Here is a 22761-nt window from a genome sequence, read left to right on the forward strand (position 1 = left end):
GTTAGTCCTTTAATACCTATTTTTCTCCTTTTATTCGGACCTTGTGTCTTCCGTTTAGTTTTCTAATTCATACAAAACCACATCCAGGTCATCACCAATCATTCTACACAACAAATGCTCTTTTAACAACCCCACAATATCACCCGTTACCCCAAACTCTTTCTTCAGTTTAATCTCTCCCACTAGAGGTTCCCACGCTGCCCCTAATCCCACTCCAAGCAGCCCTGAGAAACATCGCCCATTATCTCTCCATACCACCCCCGAAAATTTTCACTGCTCCAGCACTTCACCACTATTTTGTTTGTTTTTCTTATTAATACAAGAAGACAGGAACGTCAGGCCTCTGAGACCAAGCTAAGCTGTCATATCCCCTGTGACCTGAACGTATACATTCAGATGGCCTGAAGCAACTGAGGATCTACAAAAGAAGTGAAAAGAGCCAGTTCCTGCCTTCCTGCCTTAACTGATGGCATCCCCCATTGCGATCTGTTTCCGCCCCACCCTAACCAATCAGTTGACTTTGTGACAATACACCTTCCCCGCCCTTGTGATAAGTACTTTGTGATATTCCCCCGCCCTTGTGATAAGTACTTTGTGATATTCCCCCGCCCTTGTGATAAGTACTTTGTGATATTCCCCCGCCCTTGTGATAAGTACTTTGTGATATTCCCCCGCCCTTGTGATAAGTACTTTGTGATATTCCCCCGCCCTTGTGATAAGTACTTTGTGATATTCCCCTGCCCTTGTGAATGTGCTTTGTACGATACACCCTCCCCACCCTGGAGAACGTACTTTGTAATATTCTCCTCTGCCCTTAAGAAGGTTCTTTGCAATATTCTCCCCTACTTGAGAATGTATTTTGTAAGATCCACCCCCTGCCCACAAAAAATTGCTCCTAACTCCACCACCTATCCCAAACCTATAAGAACTACTGACAATTCCACCACCCTTTGCGGACTCTCTTTTCCGACTCAGCCCACCTGCACCCAGGTGATTAAAAAGCTTTATTGCTCACACAAAGCCTGTTTGGTGGTCTCCACACGGATGCGTGTGACAAGTTTCGTTGTTGCTTCAACCTGAAACAACCCTGAGACACAGGGACTATTATTATCTCCATTTTACAGATAAGGAAACTGAGGCCCAGATAGGTTAAGTAACTGGCCCCAAGTCACATGGCAGGATTGTGGCAGAACCCCCCATGCTGGCAGCCATGCAGTCTGACCTCGGAGTGGGAATATCGCCCCCAATGCTCTGCTAACCCCCCAAACTCTGGAGAGGGGGAGGGGCAGCCTCTTGCAGTTGTTAGTACAAACCCGGGAAGGTTTGTCATGCAACCTGTTTTCTCAGCGTGCCTGCTGGAGTGCCACACACGTCTCTCGAGCACAGCACGTGCCTCTTAGCCTCTGCTGGGCTCTGTGCATTGATCAGCTGGCCTGGGGGTGGAGGAGCCCCGTCCCCACCCTGAGGCACCTGCAGAGGTATGAGCAGAGTGTAGACGGGCACAGGAGACGGCGCCTGAGGAGTGAGGGGGTGGCCTTGGGCAGAGTGTTCTCGCACTGGATGTTGAAGGAGGGGGCTCTGACCGCCTGGCTTTTTGGTGTATGATCTGACCCCAGTAATTCTGATCCTGGCCATTTCCATTCCATGATAGTTTGATATTTTGAGTAAGAGTCATGTTTCTTCTCGCATTGCCTCTGAAGCATTTGCTGAGAAGCCAGGGGGTGAAGAAGCTATGCCGTGGGAACATTTATTCTCATGATAAGCCCAGGCTCTGGCAGCCCCGTTTAGGCACCATATGCAATGCACACAGATGAAACAGTTCCTCCCTGAGGCCAGCAGACCTCTCTCCCTGACTTCTGGCTGCACTCTCTTCTCTGCCTCCACCTTGGTGGTCCAAGCCTGGCCTCCGAAGGGGCCACAGAGAGAACAGCCCTCTCCCCACTTATTTCAGGGGGTCCCAGAGAAGTCATAGAGCAGCAGGTCCCCCTCCCCCAGGCCTCTGGCTTGCTCCTGGCCATGGTTTTGCCAGGTGGGTCACAGGCTGCCTCCGGTGGCCCAAAGCTCAGCCGAGCGAAGGAGATGGGAACCTTCCTGAAGGTTGGGGTGGCCGCTGTTCCAGTGCCCCTGCCTGTCTCCTCTGTGGCTGGCGGGCCAGCAGTCTCCCCTAGTAGGGAACCTAAACCGGTTCCCCTGTTTCTGCACCCCTCCCCCACCTTGGCAGAGGACAAAGTCACCTCGGCCCAGCAGCCTCAGGCCACCTCCCAGGGCTCACCGTCCCCGGGTGGAACTCTGCCACCAGCGGAGGCAAACCTTTACATTGTCATGCAGAGCCGCTCCTTCCTCGTTGTCTATTCCAGAACAGAAACTTGGCTGCATCTTTGCATAAGCAAAAGGCACATTACAATGTATTTCTCCAAACAAGAGAGCCTTTGGCTTCTCTCCGCACTAAGATGGCTGCGGCTTTGAACATTTCCCCCCAAGGTTTAAAGATTCCAGGATCAATTTCACAGACAGGACTCAAGGACATTGTCCCTGGGCTTCCCCTCCCCCTGCAACCTGGGAAAGCAGAGCTGCTTCCCCCCAGCACACACTGGCCTTGGGGAGGGTGGATGCGGGGAAGGCCCCAGGGCTGCTGGGGGTAGGCCAGGCGAGGCATTAGGTAGGGGCCTCCCCATGACAGGGGTCACTGGCCTATGCTGGGTCATACATTTGGCCCATTTCTTGTTATTCCGTATCTTCGAAGTGATTCACTCCATTCATTTAACAACTGTTTATTGAGCACCTACTGTGGACCAGACACTGCTGGGAGCAGTTGCACTGCAAGTCCAAAGTTCCTGAGGTGGAGACAGGCTCCCTGTGCAAGGAGCAGCCAGGCTAGCCGCTGGAGCGCAGGGAGCAGGGCCAGGGCAGCCTGAGAAGATGCAGCAGAACCAGACCCTCCTGGCCTGGAGGTCATGCCAGGAACTGTGGTCTTACGCCTTGGGTAGGAAGGGTTTAAGCAAGGCAGTCACTGCCTCCTTCCTTTTAAATATATTTTTTAGGATGAGTCTTTTTTTTTTCAAATGCTCTTGAGATATCTAAAGAATTCAGGGGCTGGTCAGGGGAAGTGAGGATTCCAGGTCTGAACCAATGCACAGGCAGCAGGAGAGGACAGCCGGCTCCGGGGAAGGCTGGTTGGGCTGTCAGGAGCAAGGGTGCCATGTGGGGAAGTATCTGAAGTAGGGCATGGAGAAGCCAGCCAGGGCCAGCGTGGAAAGGGCGCTGAATGGCAGGCAGAGTGGCTGGGCCCTGCCTCTGAAGGCACTGGGGAGCCATTGAGGGTTTTAGACAGCGGAAGGGGAAGGTGAGATCTGTTCCGTGGGGTGATCGTGGTGAAGAATGGTGTGTGTGTCGGGGGCGGTGGGGAGGACATGAGGGGAGCTGTTGGGGAGCCCTACCATCTGTCCCCTGTCTGGGAGAGAAAGTGGGTGGGGCCAGGAGAAAGTGGGTGGGGCCGGGGATGTGGGGGAGGCAGGCATTCGGAGGCCGCCTTCTGTCTTCAGTTGCTCTTTTTGCCACATCAGTCAACCCTCTGCTGTGCAGAAATGTTGCAGCTCTGTCCTTGTTGACGACGCCAGTGTTTTGTCGGGAATTGCACTGATTCCTCGCAGTGGTTCCCGTGCCCAGGTTCCATTTGAGAAGTCCCACTGAGAACCTGTGAGGGGCCAGGGCTGCGCAGCAAACGGTGGCAATTTTGCAGCCCCCTGAAAAGCACATAGAGCCCTGGGATGGTAGAGGGGGGCAGGACGGGGCTCACTCCTCAGGCCTGTGGAGGACAAGGACATTGTGGAGTGCCCCTGCATCTCACGCCCCACAGACCCTGCCTGCCCGCCCGCCATGTCTGTTCCTGATGTATCCTATTAACCTACGGGAACTGAGAGGCCAGACAGCAGAAGGAGCCTGGCCCCGCACTGTGGGCTGGACTTTGCCACAGCACATACAGGGGCAGGAGAACCACCCAGGCCGGCGGTCAGTGGTCTCTGGGCCACAGTGCCCCATGGGGTTCCTGGCTGCTGGGAGGGGCTGCTGAGGCCTGGCCTGGGAGGGGCCGAGGTGAGGGCTCTGGAACAGGATTCCAGGCCCAGCGGCCACCCAGAGGAGCCAGGAGGCCATGGCGAGCCCCACCATGGCTTCGCTCAGGCCTGCCTGCCTGCTAGAGAGGAGGGATGCCTGGGGCGCAGTGTGCTGTTCTGTGTGGAAGAGAGGAAGGACAGGGGCTTCCTGGGGAGAGGATCGGGGAGAGCACACCACAGTGGAAGGCTGCCAGGGAGGGCAGGCTGAGGGAGCCTTCACGAGGGGGCCTTGGCTGCGGCCCGGCCTCCTTCCTCCTGGCTACCTGCTGGGAGCATTTGAAGGTAAGCCCTCTCCAGCTCCTCAGCAGCCAGGGGACCCCAGTTCATCTCCGAATCATCTGAGGCTTCCAGAGGCCAGCGCCAGGGCACCCCGCGCAGGAGGTGGGAGCTGGCTGCTGGTAGACAGCCCCACAGTGGGGCTCCCCAGCCAGGGCCCCACGCCTAGCAGCCTGACACCCCTAGCAGCCTGACACCCCTAGCAGCCTGACACCCCTAGCAGCCTGACACCCCGGGCTCAGCTGCCTCGACCCCACCGCCAAGCAGAATGTGAGCCTGAGGGTCTGTCCCAGGGAGTTCGGTGCCCGGCAGCAGGGCTTTTAGAATGGTTGGTCGCCTCCTGTCCCCAATCAGGAAGCGGGATTAGATCTTCCCAATGTTCCAGAAGGACACGAGATTCCTTCCTGAGATGAGAGCTGCCACCTTCGGCCCCAGGGGCCGTGCTAGGAGAGCGGAAGGTCCTGTGTCCTGAGGGGCAGGGCCTGGCCAGGAGCCAGGAGAGGGCCAGCCCCGCCTCTCCTCCCTCCGCCCTGTGGGAGCTGCCGGCACGCCCTTCCCAGAGCCCCAGCCTCCACCTGCTCAGGCGGGCCGATGACCCCCATTCCAATCCACATCATCCCTCACATCTGTCCCTTCTCTGCACTCATCCCCAAAGCTGAACCCCACATTCCCACATCTTGACCCCTTCCATCTACTTTCCATAAGGCACCTGGTGTAAGCTTCTTAAATGCACTGCCATCATCCTTCCTCCATGTTCTCCCATTGCTCTCAGTGGATTTAAAATCCTCCTGGCTTTGTGGTCTGGCCTCAGTGCTCCCCTCCCACCTCCTCTGCTGGAGCGTCCCTTCCACATCCCCTCCGTGCTTGGAAGGTGCCTCGCTGCTTCCAACCCTGGGAGGTTTGCATGGGCTGCCTCCTCTGCCAGGAGCGCCAGCCTGCTTTGCTGAGCTAACCTGTTTTGTTTCTCAGGTCTCATGACATGCCACATCCTTAGGGGGACCCAGGCCCCAGTGGGCAGATTCCCACTAATACGTCCTCTGGTTCCCTGCCTTTCCCTCAAGGCCCGTGATCCTGGAGCCGGTCTTGTGGCATCTGAGTGTCCCTCTCCGCCTCCTGGCAGGAGGGCTGGCTCTGTACTGGTTCTGATCCACTCAGAGCCACAATTCATGGTGACGCAGTGGCTCTGCTGGGTCTGCCGGGTGCCAGCCTCAGGCCAGTGGGGAAGGAGAGACCAGGCCAGGCTCACCCAGGCCATTCTGGGTCCCAGGGTGTGGTGGGCTTCACGAGAGGCCAGGGTCAGTTCAGTTTGAGAAATCCCATTGAGAACCTGTGAGGGACCCGTGGCTGTGCTGAGGGTCTGTGTGGATAGTGAGGTCGGCATTTACACACTTAGGCTCAAACATGGGGGAAAATGCAACTTTCTTTCATTCTTCTTCTTCTTCTTCTTTTTTTTTTTTTTTTTTTTTTTGAGACAGTCTCGCTCTGTCGCTCAGGCTGGAGTGCAGTGGCACAGTCTCAGCTCACTGCAACTTCCACCTCCTGGATTCAAGTGATTCCTCTGTCTCAGCCTCCCGAGCAGCTGGGATTACAAGCACCCGCCACCATGCCTGGCTAATTTTGTATTTTTAGTAGAGACAGGGTTTCACCATGTTGGCCAGGCTGGTCTTGAACTTCTGACCTCAGGTGATCCACCTGCTTCGGCCTCACAAAGTGCTGGGATTGCAAGCGTGAGCCACTGCAGCTGGCCAGGGCTTGCTTTCGTTCCTATATCTGGTACTGCCCTCATCTCAGGCACTCAGCCCCAGAATGGAAGGAAGGCTATAGTCTGGCCTGCGGGAGGTGGCTCTGTCTCTTCCCCATAAAGCCTTTGTCTCATTCCGCTTGGGCTGGTATAACAAAGTGCCATAGACCCAGGGGCTTGCATCACAGGAAATCATTTCCCACAGTTCTGGGGACTAAGAATTTCAAGATCGTGTTGCCAGCTGGGTCATTCCCCAGTGAGGACCCTCTTCCTGGTTTGCAGACAGCCACCTTCTTGCTGGGTCCTCCCATGGCAGAGAGGGAGGACGCAGGCTCTCTGGTGTCTGTTCCTATAGGACACTAGCCCTATCATGAGGGTCCCACCCCCACGAACTCGTCTACCCCTAATTACCTCCCAAAAGCCCGATTTGCAGGCAGAGGACTGGTGGGGGCAGTAGGGGCGTGTCCTCTCTGCAGCAGCCTTGCAAGTAGGTCTGCCTCCCTCTCTTGTAGGCCAGTGTCCTCTGGGCTTGCTCTGAAGCCTGGCGGTGCCCCCTAGAGCCAGGTAAACCGCAAGCCAGTCCCCAGCTGTCTTGCCTATGTGTCCCTGGGGTGCAGGGGACCCTGGCATCTGCCACGCACAGCTGGGAGCTGGGCCGCCCTCTCAGGCCTGAGCAGGCTGGGCCTCCACTCGGGCCCTGGAAGCCACTCCTACCGCTAGGAACCTGTCCCCTCTCAGGTCCCAGGCAGCAGCCAGGATCAAGCTCTCTCACTTTTCCTTCCTTCTTAGATGTCAGGACTGTTCTGTATGACCTGTGAGGTTGGGGTTGGGGATGAGGAGAAGCCTGGCCCCTCATCCCTGGCCTTTCTCTTCTCCCCTCCCCTCCCCTCCCCTCCCCTCCCCTCTCCCCTCCTCTGTTCTGCTCCCGTCAGCTGCAGTGGGACCTTCCCTCCGTCAAGGTCTTCATTTCTACAGTCAGACTCCATGAGCCAAGCTGGCCAGGCTCTGTCGTGATAGAGAAAGCCATACTGTGGACAATTAAAGAAACTCCTTCTTTCTTAAGAAAAACTGACTTTTAAGGCTACTATGCCAGCGTGGACTAAAAAATCTAGTCTGACCCTCAAAGCTGGGCAAGGACTCCTGTGGTTCAGGGGTGCATACCCTACCCCCAGCACCTCGCAGGGCGCTGCAGGGCACGATGGTTTACCAGCAGTGAAGAAGAAACCGTTTCATTGTTTGCACAAGCACCATTCCATTGGAGATTTCATCCCCACAGCAGCTTTGTGATAGGGGGCAGCGATCCTCATTTTACAGAGGAAATGGAGGGCAACGACCACATGGCAAGGCTTCCTGGGGACCTGGGTGCCCTCCTCAGAGCTCCACCTCGTCAGCCGCAGGGGCGAGATGGGTCCCTGGGGGTCTAGAGGATAACCCTCAGCGCCCACAGGGGTTGCCGACCCACCCTCCCCAGACACCCACGGCCCGGAGCTCCTGTGGGTCTGATGAGTCGTCCCTTGCCTATAGGAAAGAGGAGGGAGACTTGTGGGAGCCCGTTGACAATCAGACGTAGATTTGCTGGGCAGCAGTTGCTGGGAGGAGCTGCGTTGGGGCTGGGTGGTCCCCTTAGCAGGGGCCTGCATGCTCACGAACCCTGCCCCACGATTGGTGCCATCTTTGTTCCCAGCACCAATGCCAGCGGGCCCTGGGATCCTTGTCTTGCATGCCCTGTGTGCCTGTCCACCCATCCATCATATGTGATTCTCCTTGTTAACCCTCAGGTTTTCTGAGGTGCCTCCCCACTGTTTCGAGGTAGCAATGACTGTTGCTCAGATGGAGGCTCTACAGATTGGAGTGCAGGGAGTGTGTGCTGGCCTGACGTGGCAGCAGGCTCCAGGAAGCATGTCTTGGCCATGTCTGGAGCCCGTCAGCAGCCCCTGGGCTCGGTCTGCATGTGGGGAGGGGTGCATGGCCAGTTCCTGCTTCTCCACTTCCTGATGGTGCCAATGTCTTGAGCCTGTCAGCGGGTATCCCTGAGTACCTGCCAGACGCTGCTCAGCCTGGCCCTGGGCGTGCAAGCAGGGAGGATGCAGGCGGCTGCCCAGCCCACGAGGGCACACAGAGGGCTCCGGGAATAATATACCTTGTGCTTGATGAGGAGCGGATCAGGCCTGCGGGGGGCCTTCCGGGGGGAAGTGACTGCTGAGCTGGCCTCCAGGAGGAGTAGGCTTTGGTCAACCAACAAAGGAGGTGACAGGGAGGGGGCTGTGCTAGGGAGGGTCCTGGGTGTGTGTGGTGGGAAGCTGGAGGGTGGGGGCTCAGTGCCAAGGAAGCCCTTAACAGCCTCGAGCCTGGGGTAACATGACCTGTGTTTCTGGAGGGTCTTGCTGGCTGTGTTCTGCGGAAGGGGAGCTCACCCCCTGTTTTCGTGCCATGGATCCCTTTGACATCTGCTGAAGCCCATTGTCTCCTGCTCAGAATAATGGTTTTAAATGGGAAGAATGAAACACATGTAAGAATACCACTGTGGGCCGGGCGCGGTGACTCATGCCTGTAATCCCAGCACTTTGGGAGGCCAAGGCAGGCGGATCACGAGGTCAGGAGATCGAGACCATCCTGGCTAACACGGTGAAACCCCGTCTCTACTAAAAATACAAAAAATTAGCCAGGCGTGGTGGCGGCACCTGTAGTCCCAGCTACTTGGGAGGCGGAGGCAGGAAAATGGCGTGAACCCGGGAGGTGGAGCTTGCAGTGAGCCGAGATTGTGCCACTGCACTCCAGCCTGGGCGACAGAGCGAGACTCCATCTCAGAAAAAGAAAAAAAACCACTGTGATAAGTACAGAGGATGGCAATTACAGGAGCTCCCGCCATCAAAACAGAACAGGGAGAGCACATTGGGGATGCAATAATGAGCTTTTAATTAACATGTTAAAACATTATACCTGGTGGTGGGCCTAGAACCACCCCCATTTCCAAGCAGGGATGCTCGTAGGTAACCCCCACACCCACCAGCAACAGCTTGGAGTGCCAGTCCCAGCCCCGCCTGTGCCCCGGGGCAGTGACTTCTTCCAGGGCCAGTCCCAGCCCCGCCTGTGCCCCAGGGGAGTAACTTCTTCCAGGGCCAGTCCCAGCCCTGCCTGTGCCCCGGGGGCCCATTGCCCACATTCACTGTTGAAGGGAAGGTCGTGTTTTAGTTGGAAGCCACAGCAAGTGTAGGGCTGCTTTCCCTGCCCACGTTCCATGTTCAGGCCCCAGGCGAGGAATCCCTGGGCTGGTGGGTGGGGTTGCTCAGGAAAGGGCTGCAGTGATCCCAGCAGGCGGTGGTGGCAGCCTGGAGGGGCAGGGGGTAGGGGGCAATGAGGGAAGGGTCACAAGGTGGCTCCCAGATGACAGTGATGCCTGGCTGGAAAGCATGGGAAGAGGAAGGAGCGGGTGGGGGTCCCAGGCCTGGGAGCCGGTTGGGGGGTCATCCCGTTGGCAGAGCCAGAGCCGGTCCTAGGACCTGTGGTTCCCGCTGACGCCTCCCTGTTTCTTTCAGGTCAATGAAATCTACCATGACGAGTCCTTGGGTGCCCACATCAATGTGGTCCTGGTGCGGATCATCCTCCTAAGCTATGGGAAGGTGAGTGCACTGTGGCCAGCCGGGCCTGCCTCCACCCACGCAGAGTGAGGGGCCCGGGAGGGAGGCATGGGCCTCCTGGGAGAGCGTTTGCATTTGCCAGAACCACCCTGCCTCTCCCTGCCTCCCCTGAGGTTCCTTTAAGAGACAGGACACTCATGAGCCGCCCCTAGATACCTACTCCCTTTCACCCCTAGTTTTAAACTGTGGCCTTTACTATCGTTCACTGAAAAGAGTCTGTTACTCCCAGATCCCTGGAGGAAGAGACATACCAGGCCGCGGGGTCTCACAGGGAGGCACCAGGGTTGGTCAGGAGGCAGAGGGAGTTGGGTAAACAGCGGCCTGAGTCCGTGTTGTTTCGGCAGGAAGGACCAGCGGAGACAGGGTGAGCTGGCTTCAGTTTGAATAATTCCAGTAGGGCTCTGGGGAGTGGAGCGGTCCTGAGTTTTCTGGCACCTGGCCCTGGGTAATGAGGGCAGGTGGCCAGTGGCTCAGAGTGCGAAGTCTGACAAAGGAGGTGGCTGGGGACGTGGGCATTGGATTGGTTGGTTTGTATCTGAAAAACGTGCCCGTGGATGAGTTGTTTCCTGTCTCTAAGCATTGCTTACCACTGGTGGCGGGGGCCGTCCTTCCAGAGTCAGCAAGGCTCGGATGTCAAAGCTTCAGAAACACGTGGTTTACACGACCCTCCCGTGGACTCCTGTCCCTGTATCAAATCTGTGGCCTCAGGCCGGGCGCGGTGGCTCAAGCCTGTAATCCCAGCACTTTGGGAGGCCGAGACGGGCGGATCACGAGGTCAGGAGATCGAGACCAACCTGGCTAACACGGTGAAACCCTGTCTCTACTAAAAAATACAAAAAAATTAGCCGGGCGTGGTGGCGGGCGCCTGTAGTCCCAGTCACTTAGGAGGCTGAGGCAGGAGAATGGCGTAAACCCAGGAGGCAGAGGTTGCAGTGAGCTGAGATCCGGCCATTGCACTCCAGCCCGGGCAACAGAGCAAGACTCCGTCTCAAAAAAAAAAAAAAAAAAAAAAAAAAAAATTTGTGGCCTCCTCTCCTCTGGCCTCAGCTGCTGTCCCCGCTGGGCCCTCTTGCCCGTCCCATTTCCTTTTGCAGCCAAACCTGGGACACCCTTTCCTGGCAGTGGGCATGGGTGTGTAGCCGCCAGGGACAGTGACCTGGGATGGAAACACAGGATGCTGTGCAGACAGAGATAGAGGAAGAGAGGGGCCCCACGGTGCAGCCAGTGTGGACTGCAAAGTGCCTGTACCAGCCGTGTGGGAAGCACTTTGTACGGATGAATGCCCTTAATCTACAGGGCAGATGGCGGGGTGCATGCTGTGACTCTGCCCATTTCACAGATAAGAACACCGAGGCTTAATGTGACTTAGTGGCATGCCCAGGTCAGTGGCCAGGACCATCCAGCACCTGAGGAGTCAGGCTTCTCACTCAGACAGCTGAATTCAAGCCTGCGGTCTGACTGTGCATAGAAAGTCAAATCATAATAGGATCAAACATATCAGATAATTATATAAACCTTGAACTCTAATCTCAGTCTCAAAAAATAACTGCATGCAACTTACAAGGCACACGACGTAAAAATGATGACGAAGGGCTCCAGTGGCAGAAGGGATCCCAGGAATACTAAGTAGATTTGGGGCCACTTCCCTACACCCACCAAGCACCTCATTGCACAGTGACCGAAGGCACCCACAGGGTGGATGCCAGTTACAGGCCTTCATGCACCCCAAGAGAACACAAAACATCCCAAAGCAGATCCTTGGAACAAAGGGGAAATTGGCAAAAACCTAACTATGAGAGTCTCTAATACCCTTTTCAAAGCCTTTCACAGATTAGATGCTAATAAGGCATAGAATTTTTGAATGACACAATGAGTAAAGTTAAATTAGTGGTTATATCACTGTTTCCCTTGCCCTACAGAAAAAAAGATGTACCTTCTTTCTGAGGAATCATAGAACACTTAAAAATTATAGAAGTGTTTTGGGTCATAAAGAAAATGTGAATTTTATACAGCAAAAATGACTTCGTTCATGTTCTCTGATGAAATGCCTAAAACTAGGGGTGGGAGCAGCAGAATTTATAAACCTAAAAAAATAAAATTCATTTGAAAACTTAAAAAAAAAAAAAAAAAAAAAAAACCTGCTAGGGGCTGGGCACAGTCACTCACACCTGTAATCCTAGTACTTTGGGAGGCCAAGGTGGGTAGATCACTTGAGGTCAGGAGTTCAAGACCAGCCTGGCCAACGTGGTAAAACTCTGTCTCTACCAAAACAATACAAAAATTAGCTGGGTGTGGTGGCATGTGCCTGTAGTCCCAGTTACTTGGGAGACTGAGGTGGGCGAATTGCTTGAACCCGGGAGGCAGAGGTTGCAGTGAGCTGAGATCACGCCACTGCACTCCAGCCTGGGCAACAGAGCAAGGCAAGAGAATATTAGGATTGCAGTTACAGAATATTTGGAACACTAATAAAAACAAGAGCACTACTGTCAAATCTTATGGAATGGGTTAAAGCTGTATTCAGAGGCAAATTCACAGATATTTTCCAAAAGCTTCTTCCTTGGGTGATGTGTTTGACACACATTAGCCCTGCCTTCAACTCAATACATTTGAATGAATTTCAACAGCAGCAAAACCAAAAACCTAAGGAAAGCAAACATAAGGAAATAATTCAGAAAAAGCAGAAACAGATAAATTGGAAAACAGAAGAAGCACAAAGAATCAAGGAATAAGAGAGCTTTGGAAAAAGCAACCCTCTGGCCTATTTAATCTAGAAAAAAAGAGAGAAGGCACAAACTGAAAGATCAGAAAGAGTACACGTAACGTGACTACAACAAGATGTTTCTTCTGGCAGAAAGGAAAGCATTCGGGGCCATCTGCCCGGTGGGAAGCTGTTGGGAGGCTCTCTGCAGCCGGCCGCTTTGGAGGCCCAGGGGTGGTCAGTGGAGGAGGGATATGCAGAGCCTCCTCTGCCAGTGAATGCTGGCTGGGAGCGCAGAGACAGGCTTGCTGAGCCCTCTATCCCAGGTTTGTGGCAGTGGGCTTTGGACCACACAGATGCAGAGCCTGGGGGTGGGCCCCAGCCCAGCAATCTGGTTCCAGCTCTCCTTTCACGGGGGGGGGGGTCTTTGGACTATCTCATGTGGCTCTCTGCCTGCCTCCAGTGGAGTTCTCTGTTCGGCCTTCCCGCCTGTCCCTTCCTGGCCAGGATCCTCTGGTGTTTTAGGAATTTTTAAGTCTTTGGCATGAGAGATGGACAGAGTTATATCCTCTTTTGGAAGTTTCCAGAAATGGGAAACTCCTGGTCCTGGGGCTAGAAAGGGGAGAAAAGATTATCCCGTTGATTGGTCTGGGTTCCAGGTGGCAGTTTGCATTTCCCCCGCGGGTTGCTCCTATATTGTTTAAAAAGAAAACTTTTGTAATTGGCTAGGGTTAATCGCGTACCAGTGCTGGCAAAGCTTTGGGTCTTAGTTGGCCTCCAAAGTGTCTGCTCCTTCCCAGTCTTGAGTACTTCATGAAATAAAGCCTCCTTTATTAACTATTCCTTAGCAGGCTCTATGCTACATTGTCCCGGCACCAAGCCTTCTCTTTTTCTTTCCTTTTTTTTCTTTAACTGCCTCAAGTAGGTAGGAGGAGTGTGTGACCGCAGTCAGGTAGGTAGAAGGAGTGTGTGACCGCAGTCAGGTAGGTAGGAGGAGTGTGTGACCGCAGTCAGGTAGGTAGGAGGGGAGTGTGTGACCGCGGTCAGGTAGGTAGAAGGAGTGTGTGACCGCGGTCAGGTAGGTAGGAGGGGAGTGTGACCACAGTCAGGTAGGTAGGAGGGGTGTGTGACCACAGTCAGGTAGGTAGGAGGAGTGTGTGACCGCAGTCAGGTAGGTAGGAGGGGAGTGTGTGACCGCAGTCAGGTAGGTAGGAGGAGTGTGTGACCGCAGTCAGGTAGGTAGGAGGAGTGTGTGACCGCAGTCAGGTAGGTAGGAGGAGTGTGTGACCGCGGTCAGGTAGGTAGGAGGGGAGTGTGTGACCGCAGTCAGGTAGGTAGGAGGGGAGTGTGTGACCGCAGTCAGGTAGGTAGGAGGAGTGTGTGACCGCAGTCAGGTAGGTAGGAGGAGTGTGTGACCGCGGTCAGGTAGGTAGGAGGGGAGTGTGTGACCGCGGTCAGGTAGGTAGGAGGAGTGTGTGACCGCAGTCAGGTAGGTAGGAGGAGTGTGTGACCGCAGTCAGGTAGGTAGGAGGAGTGTGTGACCGCGGTCAGGTAGGTAGGAGGGGAGTGTGTGACCGCAGTCAGGTAGGTAGGAGGAGTGTGTGACCGCAGTCAGGTAGGTAGGAGGAGTGTGTGACCGCGGTCAGGTAGGTAGGAGGGGAGTGTGTGACCGCGGTCAGGTAGGTAGGAGGGGAGTGTGTGACCGCAGTCAGGTAGGTAGGAGGGGAGTGTGTGACCGCAGTCAGGTAGGTAGGAGGAGTGTGTGACCGCGGTCAGGTAGGTAGGAGGGGAGTGTGTGACCGCGGTCAGGTAGGTAGGAGGAGTGTGTGACCGCGGTCAGGTAGGTAGGAGGGGAGTGTGTGACCGCAGTCAGGTAGGTAGGAGGGGAGTGTGTGACCGCAGTCAGGACATTTGCAGAAGAGAGTCAGACTCTGAAGGTGAGAATTTGAGGATCTCTTTGCCAGGGACGTGGTGATCCTGGGGAACCTGAGGATTTCCTGGGGTGATGTGAATATTTCAAAGCTGACTCCAAAAAATGGAGAATACATCATAAGTCCCATAACCATGGAGGGAACTCAAGTTCTTCACCTTTTCCAAAGTTTTGCCAGTGCATTCATACTCATTTGCATACTCATTATCAAGCAAGACTAATACAATACCTCGTAAACTCATGTATTCTGAAATCTACCCAATGTATCTTTCGTAGTCAATGGGACCCTTACACCCAGATGCCAGAGGTAGTCCGTCAGGACAAAGTACAGACCTGTCTCGCTTCTGAAAATAGAAGTAAAAATGCCAAGGCATTAAGAGTTTAATTGAATAACGCATAAAGAGAAACTTCCACCGTGACCAACTAGGGCTTATCCTAGGAATGTGGAGATTGTTTAATATCAGGAAATCTATTCATACAGTTCATCACATCAGTTCCCAAATGACAAAACTCATCCTCTAACAAATACTGTGTGAAGGGCTTCTGTGTGGGAAGTGCTGTGCTGGGAATATTCGCTGGCAGGGTCCCTGTCCTCGGGGGACCGCTTCCAGAAGGGAGATCTAGACAAGGAAACAGTTGTACCAGGGCTCAGGGCTGGATGGAGGAGATGCGGGGCAGGCATCTTTCCTTACAAGGTCAGGAAAAGCAACGGGAGGAAGTGACCGTTCCACCCCGACCTGAAGATGGTCCAGTGAAGAGACCAGCACAGAGATGCTCTGAGCTCACAGGCTGGGAGGGGAGGGAGGGCACCTGAACCCAGAGGGAGGAGCACAGGGACAGGAAGAGCAGACCCAATGCCAAAGACGCCGGAAGGAGCAGATCGCAAGAAGCAGAGCAGATGTGCGTCGCCCGCCAAGGGGTCTGGCTTGCCCATGAGGGCAGCTTTAAGTAGAGTGACACGATCCCATGTGCACTTCTGAGAATATCACCGGCTCCCGTTGGCCAGGTGTGGTGGCTCACACCTGTAATCCCAGCACTTTGGGAGGCCGAGGCGGGAGGATCACGAGGTCAGGAGATCGAGACCACCCTGGCTAACATGGTGAAACCCCGTCTGTACTAAAAATACAAAAAAATTAGCCGGGCGTGGTGGCGGGCGCCTGTAGTCCCAGCTACTCGGGAGACTGAGCCAGGAGAATGGCGTGAACCCGGGCAGGGGAGCTTGCAGTGAGCGAGACTCCGTCTCACACACAAAAAAAAAGATCGCTGGCTCCTGTGTGCAGAAGTGGCAGGTGGAAGCAGTGACTTAGGAGACAGTCACTGCCATCAAATGGGGGATGATGGCAGCTGGACTGGGACCATGCCTGGGTCCAGGGATACAGACAGGAGGACAGAGGAGGTCACTTCGAGAGGATGTGGCACTACGTGGGTGAAGGTGGAGAGACACTCAGCGGGGTAGATGATGGTATCAACCCCTGAGATTGGGGAGCACAGGAGGGAAGCTGAGATGTTGTTAGAGGTGCCTGGTGCCATCCCAGCGAAGGAGGCCAAGAAGAGGTGGGTGTGGGTCTGGAGCCCTGCGGAGGTCTGGAGCTGGGGGTAGCAGAAGCAAAGGCATGAGGAGCGTGCTGCCTGGGGGGGTGCCTGGGAGAGAGGCCCCAGGGCTCCCGTGTTGAAGGCTTCGGCAGGGCAAGGGCGTGACGGCCCCATAGCCCCTCACAGGGCACTCCTCCTTTTAAAAAAAACCCAGAAAACTAGTAACAGACGGCAACAGGACAACCAAGATTGTATTTAAAGGTGGGAAAAGCAGCACATTTCCCTAAAAGTGTTCTGCACAGCGAATTCTTAGGATATGAGTAGATGTTACAGAGGACTATAGAGGATTCCCAAGGTCAAAGAAGTCTGGAAAATGCTGGTAAAACAAAGGCAGATGGGCATGCCTGGGGGTGAAATTTCCCGTAGACTTTCCTGTGGACATGTGCACGGTGCACCCCCGAGAGCCAGAGCAGTCCAGGTGGTCTCTGAACACTTTCTCCACGGAAGCTTCTTCCTCGCCAAATCCACAGCCTGCCGAACCTGCTTCGGGGAGCACTGCCCTGGAGAGAGTCTTGGAAACAACAACAACAAAAGACCCATAAACTAGTTACTGTGGTTCTGAAAATCCTGCATAGTTTTATGTGACATGAAGCTAATATTGGAAAAGAGCAGAGACAAAATCTCATTGTTTGCTGTTCATCAGGTATCGGGAAAACCTTAAAGAATCCGTGGGGCAACCTGTCGAGTTGGGAGAGGAGTTTGGTGACGTGGCCAAATATAAGACCACTGTTTAAAAAGTCAATAGCTTCTGTGTGAACCGAAAAAAAAAATTTAAAAAAGCCTTGGTAGTAGGGAAAACAGGGAGAGAAAATTTCCATTATGGTAGTAACCAAAAATGTACAATACTTGGAATAGTCCTGACAAGACAGACGAAGGACGCATTGGAAGGAAATTGTATGTGATTAATGATAGGAAGAAAGTGATCATAAATGAAGACATAAATGCTGTCTTCATGGGAAGCTGGGTGTAATCGAGAGGTTGACCTTTCCCAGACTCATAGCTGGAAGTGTTAGGAAGTGACTCGAAGTGCCATCTGGGAGCACGAACGGTCAAGAATGGCTGAGACAGGTGTGGAGCCCAAACAAGCAAGAGACTTCCTCCAAACATCTTGTGAAGTGAAGGTAATTAAAATAGGGCCGTATTTGCATAAACTTTCACAGACAGTTCAGTTGAATAAAATAGTTGAAAATACCCCTCTTACAAATAACCTAATGTGATAAACACAGGATGCTTATTGCGTTATGAATAAATATAACATAAATTTAATAAATAGGAAATTAAATTATCATATGCCAAATAGAAGCCAGTACAACATTCAACTATTTAAATCACACAAATCAAGAAGAAAATATTGGTTGTCAAGAACTTTCTAAGCGTAAATCCAATTGAAGGAATTGTAAGGGGGAATATAGATATATTTGAATAAGTGTAATACAAAACTTGTCAAAAAACACAATGAAAAGGCAAATGACAAGCAGGAAAAACATTTGCAATGTGACAAATATGTCTTAATCTATAAAGACTTCCTCTAAATCATAGGGAAACAAAATTGGCAACGGAAGGAAACAAAGAAAAAAATCCAAGTAGCTAAGAGAAAACCCATATGGAAAAGTATCTAACTTTACTGTTAAAGAAATAAATAATACAGCATTTATAAAGCACCAACTCTGTCAGGATGAAGACGGATTTACGGCTGGGTGAATGAAGCATGCGCACTCTTTCGGTATGAGTACAAATATTCCAAGGAAATGTAGCGCTATTTATCACTGCCCTTAAAAATGTTCTTTTTTTTTTTTTTTTTGAAATGCAGTCTTGCTCTGTTGCCCAGGCTGGAGTACAGTGGTGCGATCGCAGCTCACTGCAACCTCCACCGCCTGGGTTCAAGCGATTCTCCTGCCTCAGCCTCCTAAGTAGCTGGGATTACAGGTGCCTGCCACCACACCCAGCTAATTTTTTGTATTTTTAGTACAGATGGGGTTTCACCAGGTTGACCAGGGTGGTCTCAAACTCGTGACCTCAGGTGATCCACCCGCCTCAGCCTCCCAAAGTGCTGGGATTACAGGCACAAACCACCGTGCTCGGCCTTTAAAATGTTCTTGATGTTTGCCCCCAAACATTAATTTCTATGACTCCAGACATTCATTTCTACAATTCTGTTCCAAAGTAGTGATCCCAGCTGTGGACCAAGTTTTAGGAACAAGACAAGGGTCATGGCATCATCTCTCATGTAAACAACAGCAAGCAACCTGTATTGTCCAATAATAGTGGTCTAGTTAAGTAATGATAAACCTGTGTGGTAGAATATTAGGCTACCACAGAATGGCATTCTCAAAGCATGTTTAATGGCATCGGGAAATGGTTACAGTCTAAAGTCGTTTGTTGTTTGTTTGAAAAGCAGGATATCGGTTTTCCGTATGATCTCAATTTGGTGTACAAACATATTTACAGGAAAGACTGGAAGGAACACATCAGATGTGAACGGGATTTGTCTCTGGGCAGTAGGCCAATTAATTTTCATTTTCTTCTTTGTACTTTACTGAATTTTTAAAATTCAACATGATGAGCATGGTTGTTATTATTATTATTATTTTAAGAGATGGGCTCTAGCTCTGTCGCCCAGGCTAGAGTGGATTGTGCAATCATAACTCACCACAGCCTCTGTCTCCTGGGTTCAAGGGATCCTCTCGTCTCAGCCTCCCAAGTAGCTTGGACTGCAGGCACACATCCCCACACTCGATTAAGTTTTTTTTTTGGTAGAGACAGGGTCTCACTATGTTGCCCAGGCTGGTCTTGAACTCCCGGTCTCAAATGATTCTCCTGCCTCTGTCTCCCATAGCACTAGGATTACAGGTGTGAGCAACTGAGCCTGGCCCAACATGTTTCTTTTATAAACAAAACAGTGCATTTTAAATTTATGAAATTTAAATGATTTTTAAAAAATCATTTAAAAATGGTAGGATCCAAATGATGCCGTTTAACTGAATTCAGCACTCTGGAGAAGGGTCTCCGATGGCACACCACAGGGCTCTGTCACGCTCAGTCCTTTATTTCTGATTTGAATGAAGACATCAAAGAGAATTCATGCTTTCCCTTGGCACCTCATCTCTGCAGTGGGCTGGGGAGGATTAATGAGGTTTCTGTGTTCCACCCTGTGGGCACTATCTTACGTTTCCTGTGGCTGGGGCAGGGGACCCACCTACAGCGGGTCCACCTGAAGGAAATGAGAGATCTTGGAGTGAGGATGCAGGCTGCCACAGGTACGTGGCCACCCCTGCATGGGAAGCCCATGCCCCTGAGTTAGCAGGCACTGCCCTCCTGGCCAGGACCTCCCTGGCCCCTGCCCCTCATGCGCTATGCCTGCAGAGGCTCTACTTTGCTGGGGCCGTGCTGGTGCCCCTCTTTCCCTGTTGGCAGAGTTGGGAATGGGGCAGTGGGCAGGGGACTGGTTGTCAGGTGCAGCCTGCTCTTCCCAGGGACATGGGAACATGTGCAGGCCCTGGGGGTGCTGAGATCCACAGCCAGCAAAGCAGGTCAGCTCAAGCCCATGGGGGGCACTGGGCAACTTCTGTGACACCAGGTACAAAGAGAACAGAGAGGACATAGGTGAACCGAGGCTGGCCTTGCTTCCGCCTCCTCCTGGGAAGGGGCTTGAGAACTGATGGCAGTGAGGGATTGGAAGACAGAACTGGAAGGTGGACGCATGCTTCCAGAGCTAACTCCAGATGGAGCCTGCTCACCCCCGGCCCCAAGGGCTCAGTGGACCAGCAGCTGAGGAGGCAGGAGAGAGGCAGTGCTGGGTTATGAGGGGTGTGGGGCCCAGGCCACCCCAGTGCCTGTCCCCAGGACCCTCAGCCTAACTTGGAGGACAACCCACAGCCCGTCCCTCTGTCAGACCCTGGGGATTAAGGGACGACTGGCCTCCTGGAATGTTCTGGAACATTCTAGCATTCTGGGCCTTTTTTTTCTGCTCCTAACTCATGCCTGCCCAGAGTGGCGCTCAGCAAAGCCCACCGCATACTCTGCCCACCTTTTTCTGCCTGGCCCTATCCCACCTGCCTCCTAGAAGCCTCCTAGATCCAACCTAGGAGGCAGTGATGGGGGTAGGGGACACCAGCTCCCATGGGGTCTGCTGTGTCCCGGGGATCTCAGGAGCCACCGGTTAGTCAGGTGAGTGTGGACTGCCAGAACAGCCGCTGCCCGCTGCTGTGCTCTCCTTTGGAGGGTTCCGGGCTGTGAGAGGGGAAGTGAGCCAAGGTTGTGAATCCTCATTGCTTTGGGTTGGACCCACTGCAAAAGTGCAGGAAATAGCAGAGTAGAGGAGGTGGCGCTGCTGGGGCTGGGCTGAAGGCTTGGGGTAGAGGGCACAGCGACCAGGAAAATGGGTGCTGGTCATGGGCCCCGGCTGACTCAGTGAATGCGCTGTGGGCCACAGGGCTTGGGAGCAGCATCTGTGGGACAGGAAGATCCATCTGCCGTCCCCAGGTGGCCAGGGGAGAGGCCATCCTGGGGAGCAGCAGCACACAGTGCACCTCAATGCCAGAGACCTGGCTGTTTTCTTTTTCCTATTTCAAACCCATCACAGACCAATACTTCCGTACCATACATTGTAAGTGAATTATTGAGAAAAGCAGATGTGACCAAAACCGAGGTATCCAGAAACTCTAGCTCTGGGTTTTTATTAGTAAATTCTGTGGACATAAACTCAACCCATCCAATTGCTATGAAAGTTTCTAGTTTCTGTACTTATCTCAGTGTGGACTTGAACAGTTTGTGTCCACCAGGCACAGCCTTCGTTTTGCATAGCACTGGGGGAGGCCCTGTTTTCAGGTCTGTGAGGTATGGGGTGGATGCGGGAGATGTATCCTGCTGCCCCGGCCAGCCCAGAGCCTCTGGCCTCCCGAGCAGCTGCTGCTGAATCCCAGGAAGGCACATGAACGAGGAGGGGAGAGGAGCCCTGTGTCCGGGCAGTAGAGCAGCAGACAAGACAGCGACAGAGTGGTGAGCACCGACAAGGCATACAGCAGGGTGGCAGGCAATAGGGGACCATGGATGGAGCGGCCAGGATGGGGACTTCCCCACCAAGAGCTGGGGGGCTAAAGGCCCAGCTCCTGTGTCCAAGGAAACAGGCTGTTTGCTCACAGAGACGCACAGCCAGGGCTGCTCGATGGGGCTCTGGGGACAAAGTTTGGCACATGGTGAGGATGAATTCTGATGAGCTGCTTTTCAAGGAACCACAGGCTTTCTGTCAAGGAACGAGGCCCCCATCTCTGGAAGAATTTTAGCATGGCAGAACCAAGGCATCAGGAGGGGCTGAGCTGTCCCCCCCGCGGTAAAGGCAGACTCTGGGGGCTGTGAGACCGTGACCCAGACTTGAGCAGAAAGTGGCCCAGGCATTCAGTTCCTCTTATTCATCCCAAATTGTGACAGAAATAGACCAGCTCCCCGCCTGCCGCTCCCCCGTCACCTGCCGCTCCCCCATTGCCTGTCCCCCCGGCCTCACCAGGCTCCAGTGGGGATAAAATTGGTAGCACTTGTTTGAGTGACATGTTGTTTGTCTTCTAGCTTATGAGAAGCCTCTGAGTTATCTCAAGTTTTTCCTAAAACAACATTTTTCTCCATTTCTTAAAAAAAAAAAAAAAAGCAGAAGAAAAGAGATGATCTTATTTTATACAATATGCCACCAGCCAGGGGGCAGAGCGTCGGCAACACTTGAGGTTGCATAGCAACTGGCTTTTCAATTGATTTTTTGAGAAGGTACCAAAGCTACTCAACTGTTCTCATTTTAAATATTTCCTAGGATGATGAAAATCAAAGCAAATGGAAATCAGAGACTTGGGGACCATCAGAAAAGGACATAAAGTGTCTTGTTATAAAAAACCAGGTCAAGACAAAGTGTGGAACGCTTGTTGGAATTTTTCAGCATTGGAGGTGAAAGGTCTGAGAAATTTGGCATGTGAGTCTCCTAGTGGAAAGCAAGAGAAAAGAGGTGCTGAGGGCGGGGGCTTGGTGTGCCCACCCACCCACCTGTAGGGTAGAGTGGCCCAGCCATGGTGCAGGAAGGCCAGGGAGTGAAGGTCTAGGGAAGATATATCAAGGGCCCTGGGGATCTGGGACAGGGGGTGAGGTGGGGAGCATACCCCATGCCTCATCCCAGGGACAGTCCCCTGTCCTCCTGAGCATCTGGGTCCCAACCCCCAACCTGATAGGGGTGCAAGGCATGATGGCCCACCCAGGTCATCCTCAATCCGTCTCCTGACCCAGACCTACCTGGGTCCAGAGAACTAGGAGGCACTAAGGCTGGACACTGCCCTCGGGAGGTGTCTTCTGTTTGGGCTGCAATAGCAAAATCAACTTGGACTGGGTAATTTACAACCAATGGAATTGTGTTACTCACTGTTCTGGGGGCTGGGAAGTCCAAGAGCAGGACGCCAGCAGAACTGATGTGTAACAAGGACCCATTCCTCCTAGAGGGCACCTTCTAGCTGTGCCCTCGCATGATGGAAAGGTGAACAGGCTCCCTCAGGCTTCTTTTGTAAGGGTGCTAATCTCATTTATGGAGACTCCACCCTCATGACCTAATGACCTCTCAAAGGCCACACTTCCTAATACCAGAACATTGGTTCTCAGATTTCAACCTTTCCAATGTGGGGAACACAACATTCAGATTCTAGCAGGAGGCCCCTCTCCTGGCTCCTCCCAGGCCTGCACCGGCTCATGCCTGGGAAGGCTCGAGTTGAGAATCCTGTTCTGGCAGCTTGGCTCTCTCTGGCAAT

At 53.2% G+C, this 22761-nt stretch overlaps 1 protein-coding gene across 2 annotated transcripts in view; it reads left to right on the forward strand.

The window, feature by feature from the left end:
• The window catches only part of ADAMTS2 (ADAM metallopeptidase with thrombospondin type 1 motif 2), a 232081-nt gene that overhangs the window by 150500 nt on the left and 58820 nt on the right, over positions 1-22761 (forward strand). For both annotated transcript variants that reach the window (XM_008015512.3, XM_037992670.2), the window contains one exon: positions 9666-9749. In XM_008015512.3, the coding sequence (XP_008013703.3) occupies positions 9666-9749 (84 nt within the window). The remainder of the gene's footprint in view (positions 1-9665; positions 9750-22761) is intronic.

Source organism: Chlorocebus sabaeus, chromosome 23, assembly GCF_047675955.1.
Source record: "Chlorocebus sabaeus isolate Y175 chromosome 23, mChlSab1.0.hap1, whole genome shotgun sequence".
Taxonomy (NCBI): Eukaryota; Metazoa; Chordata; class Mammalia; order Primates; family Cercopithecidae; genus Chlorocebus; species Chlorocebus sabaeus.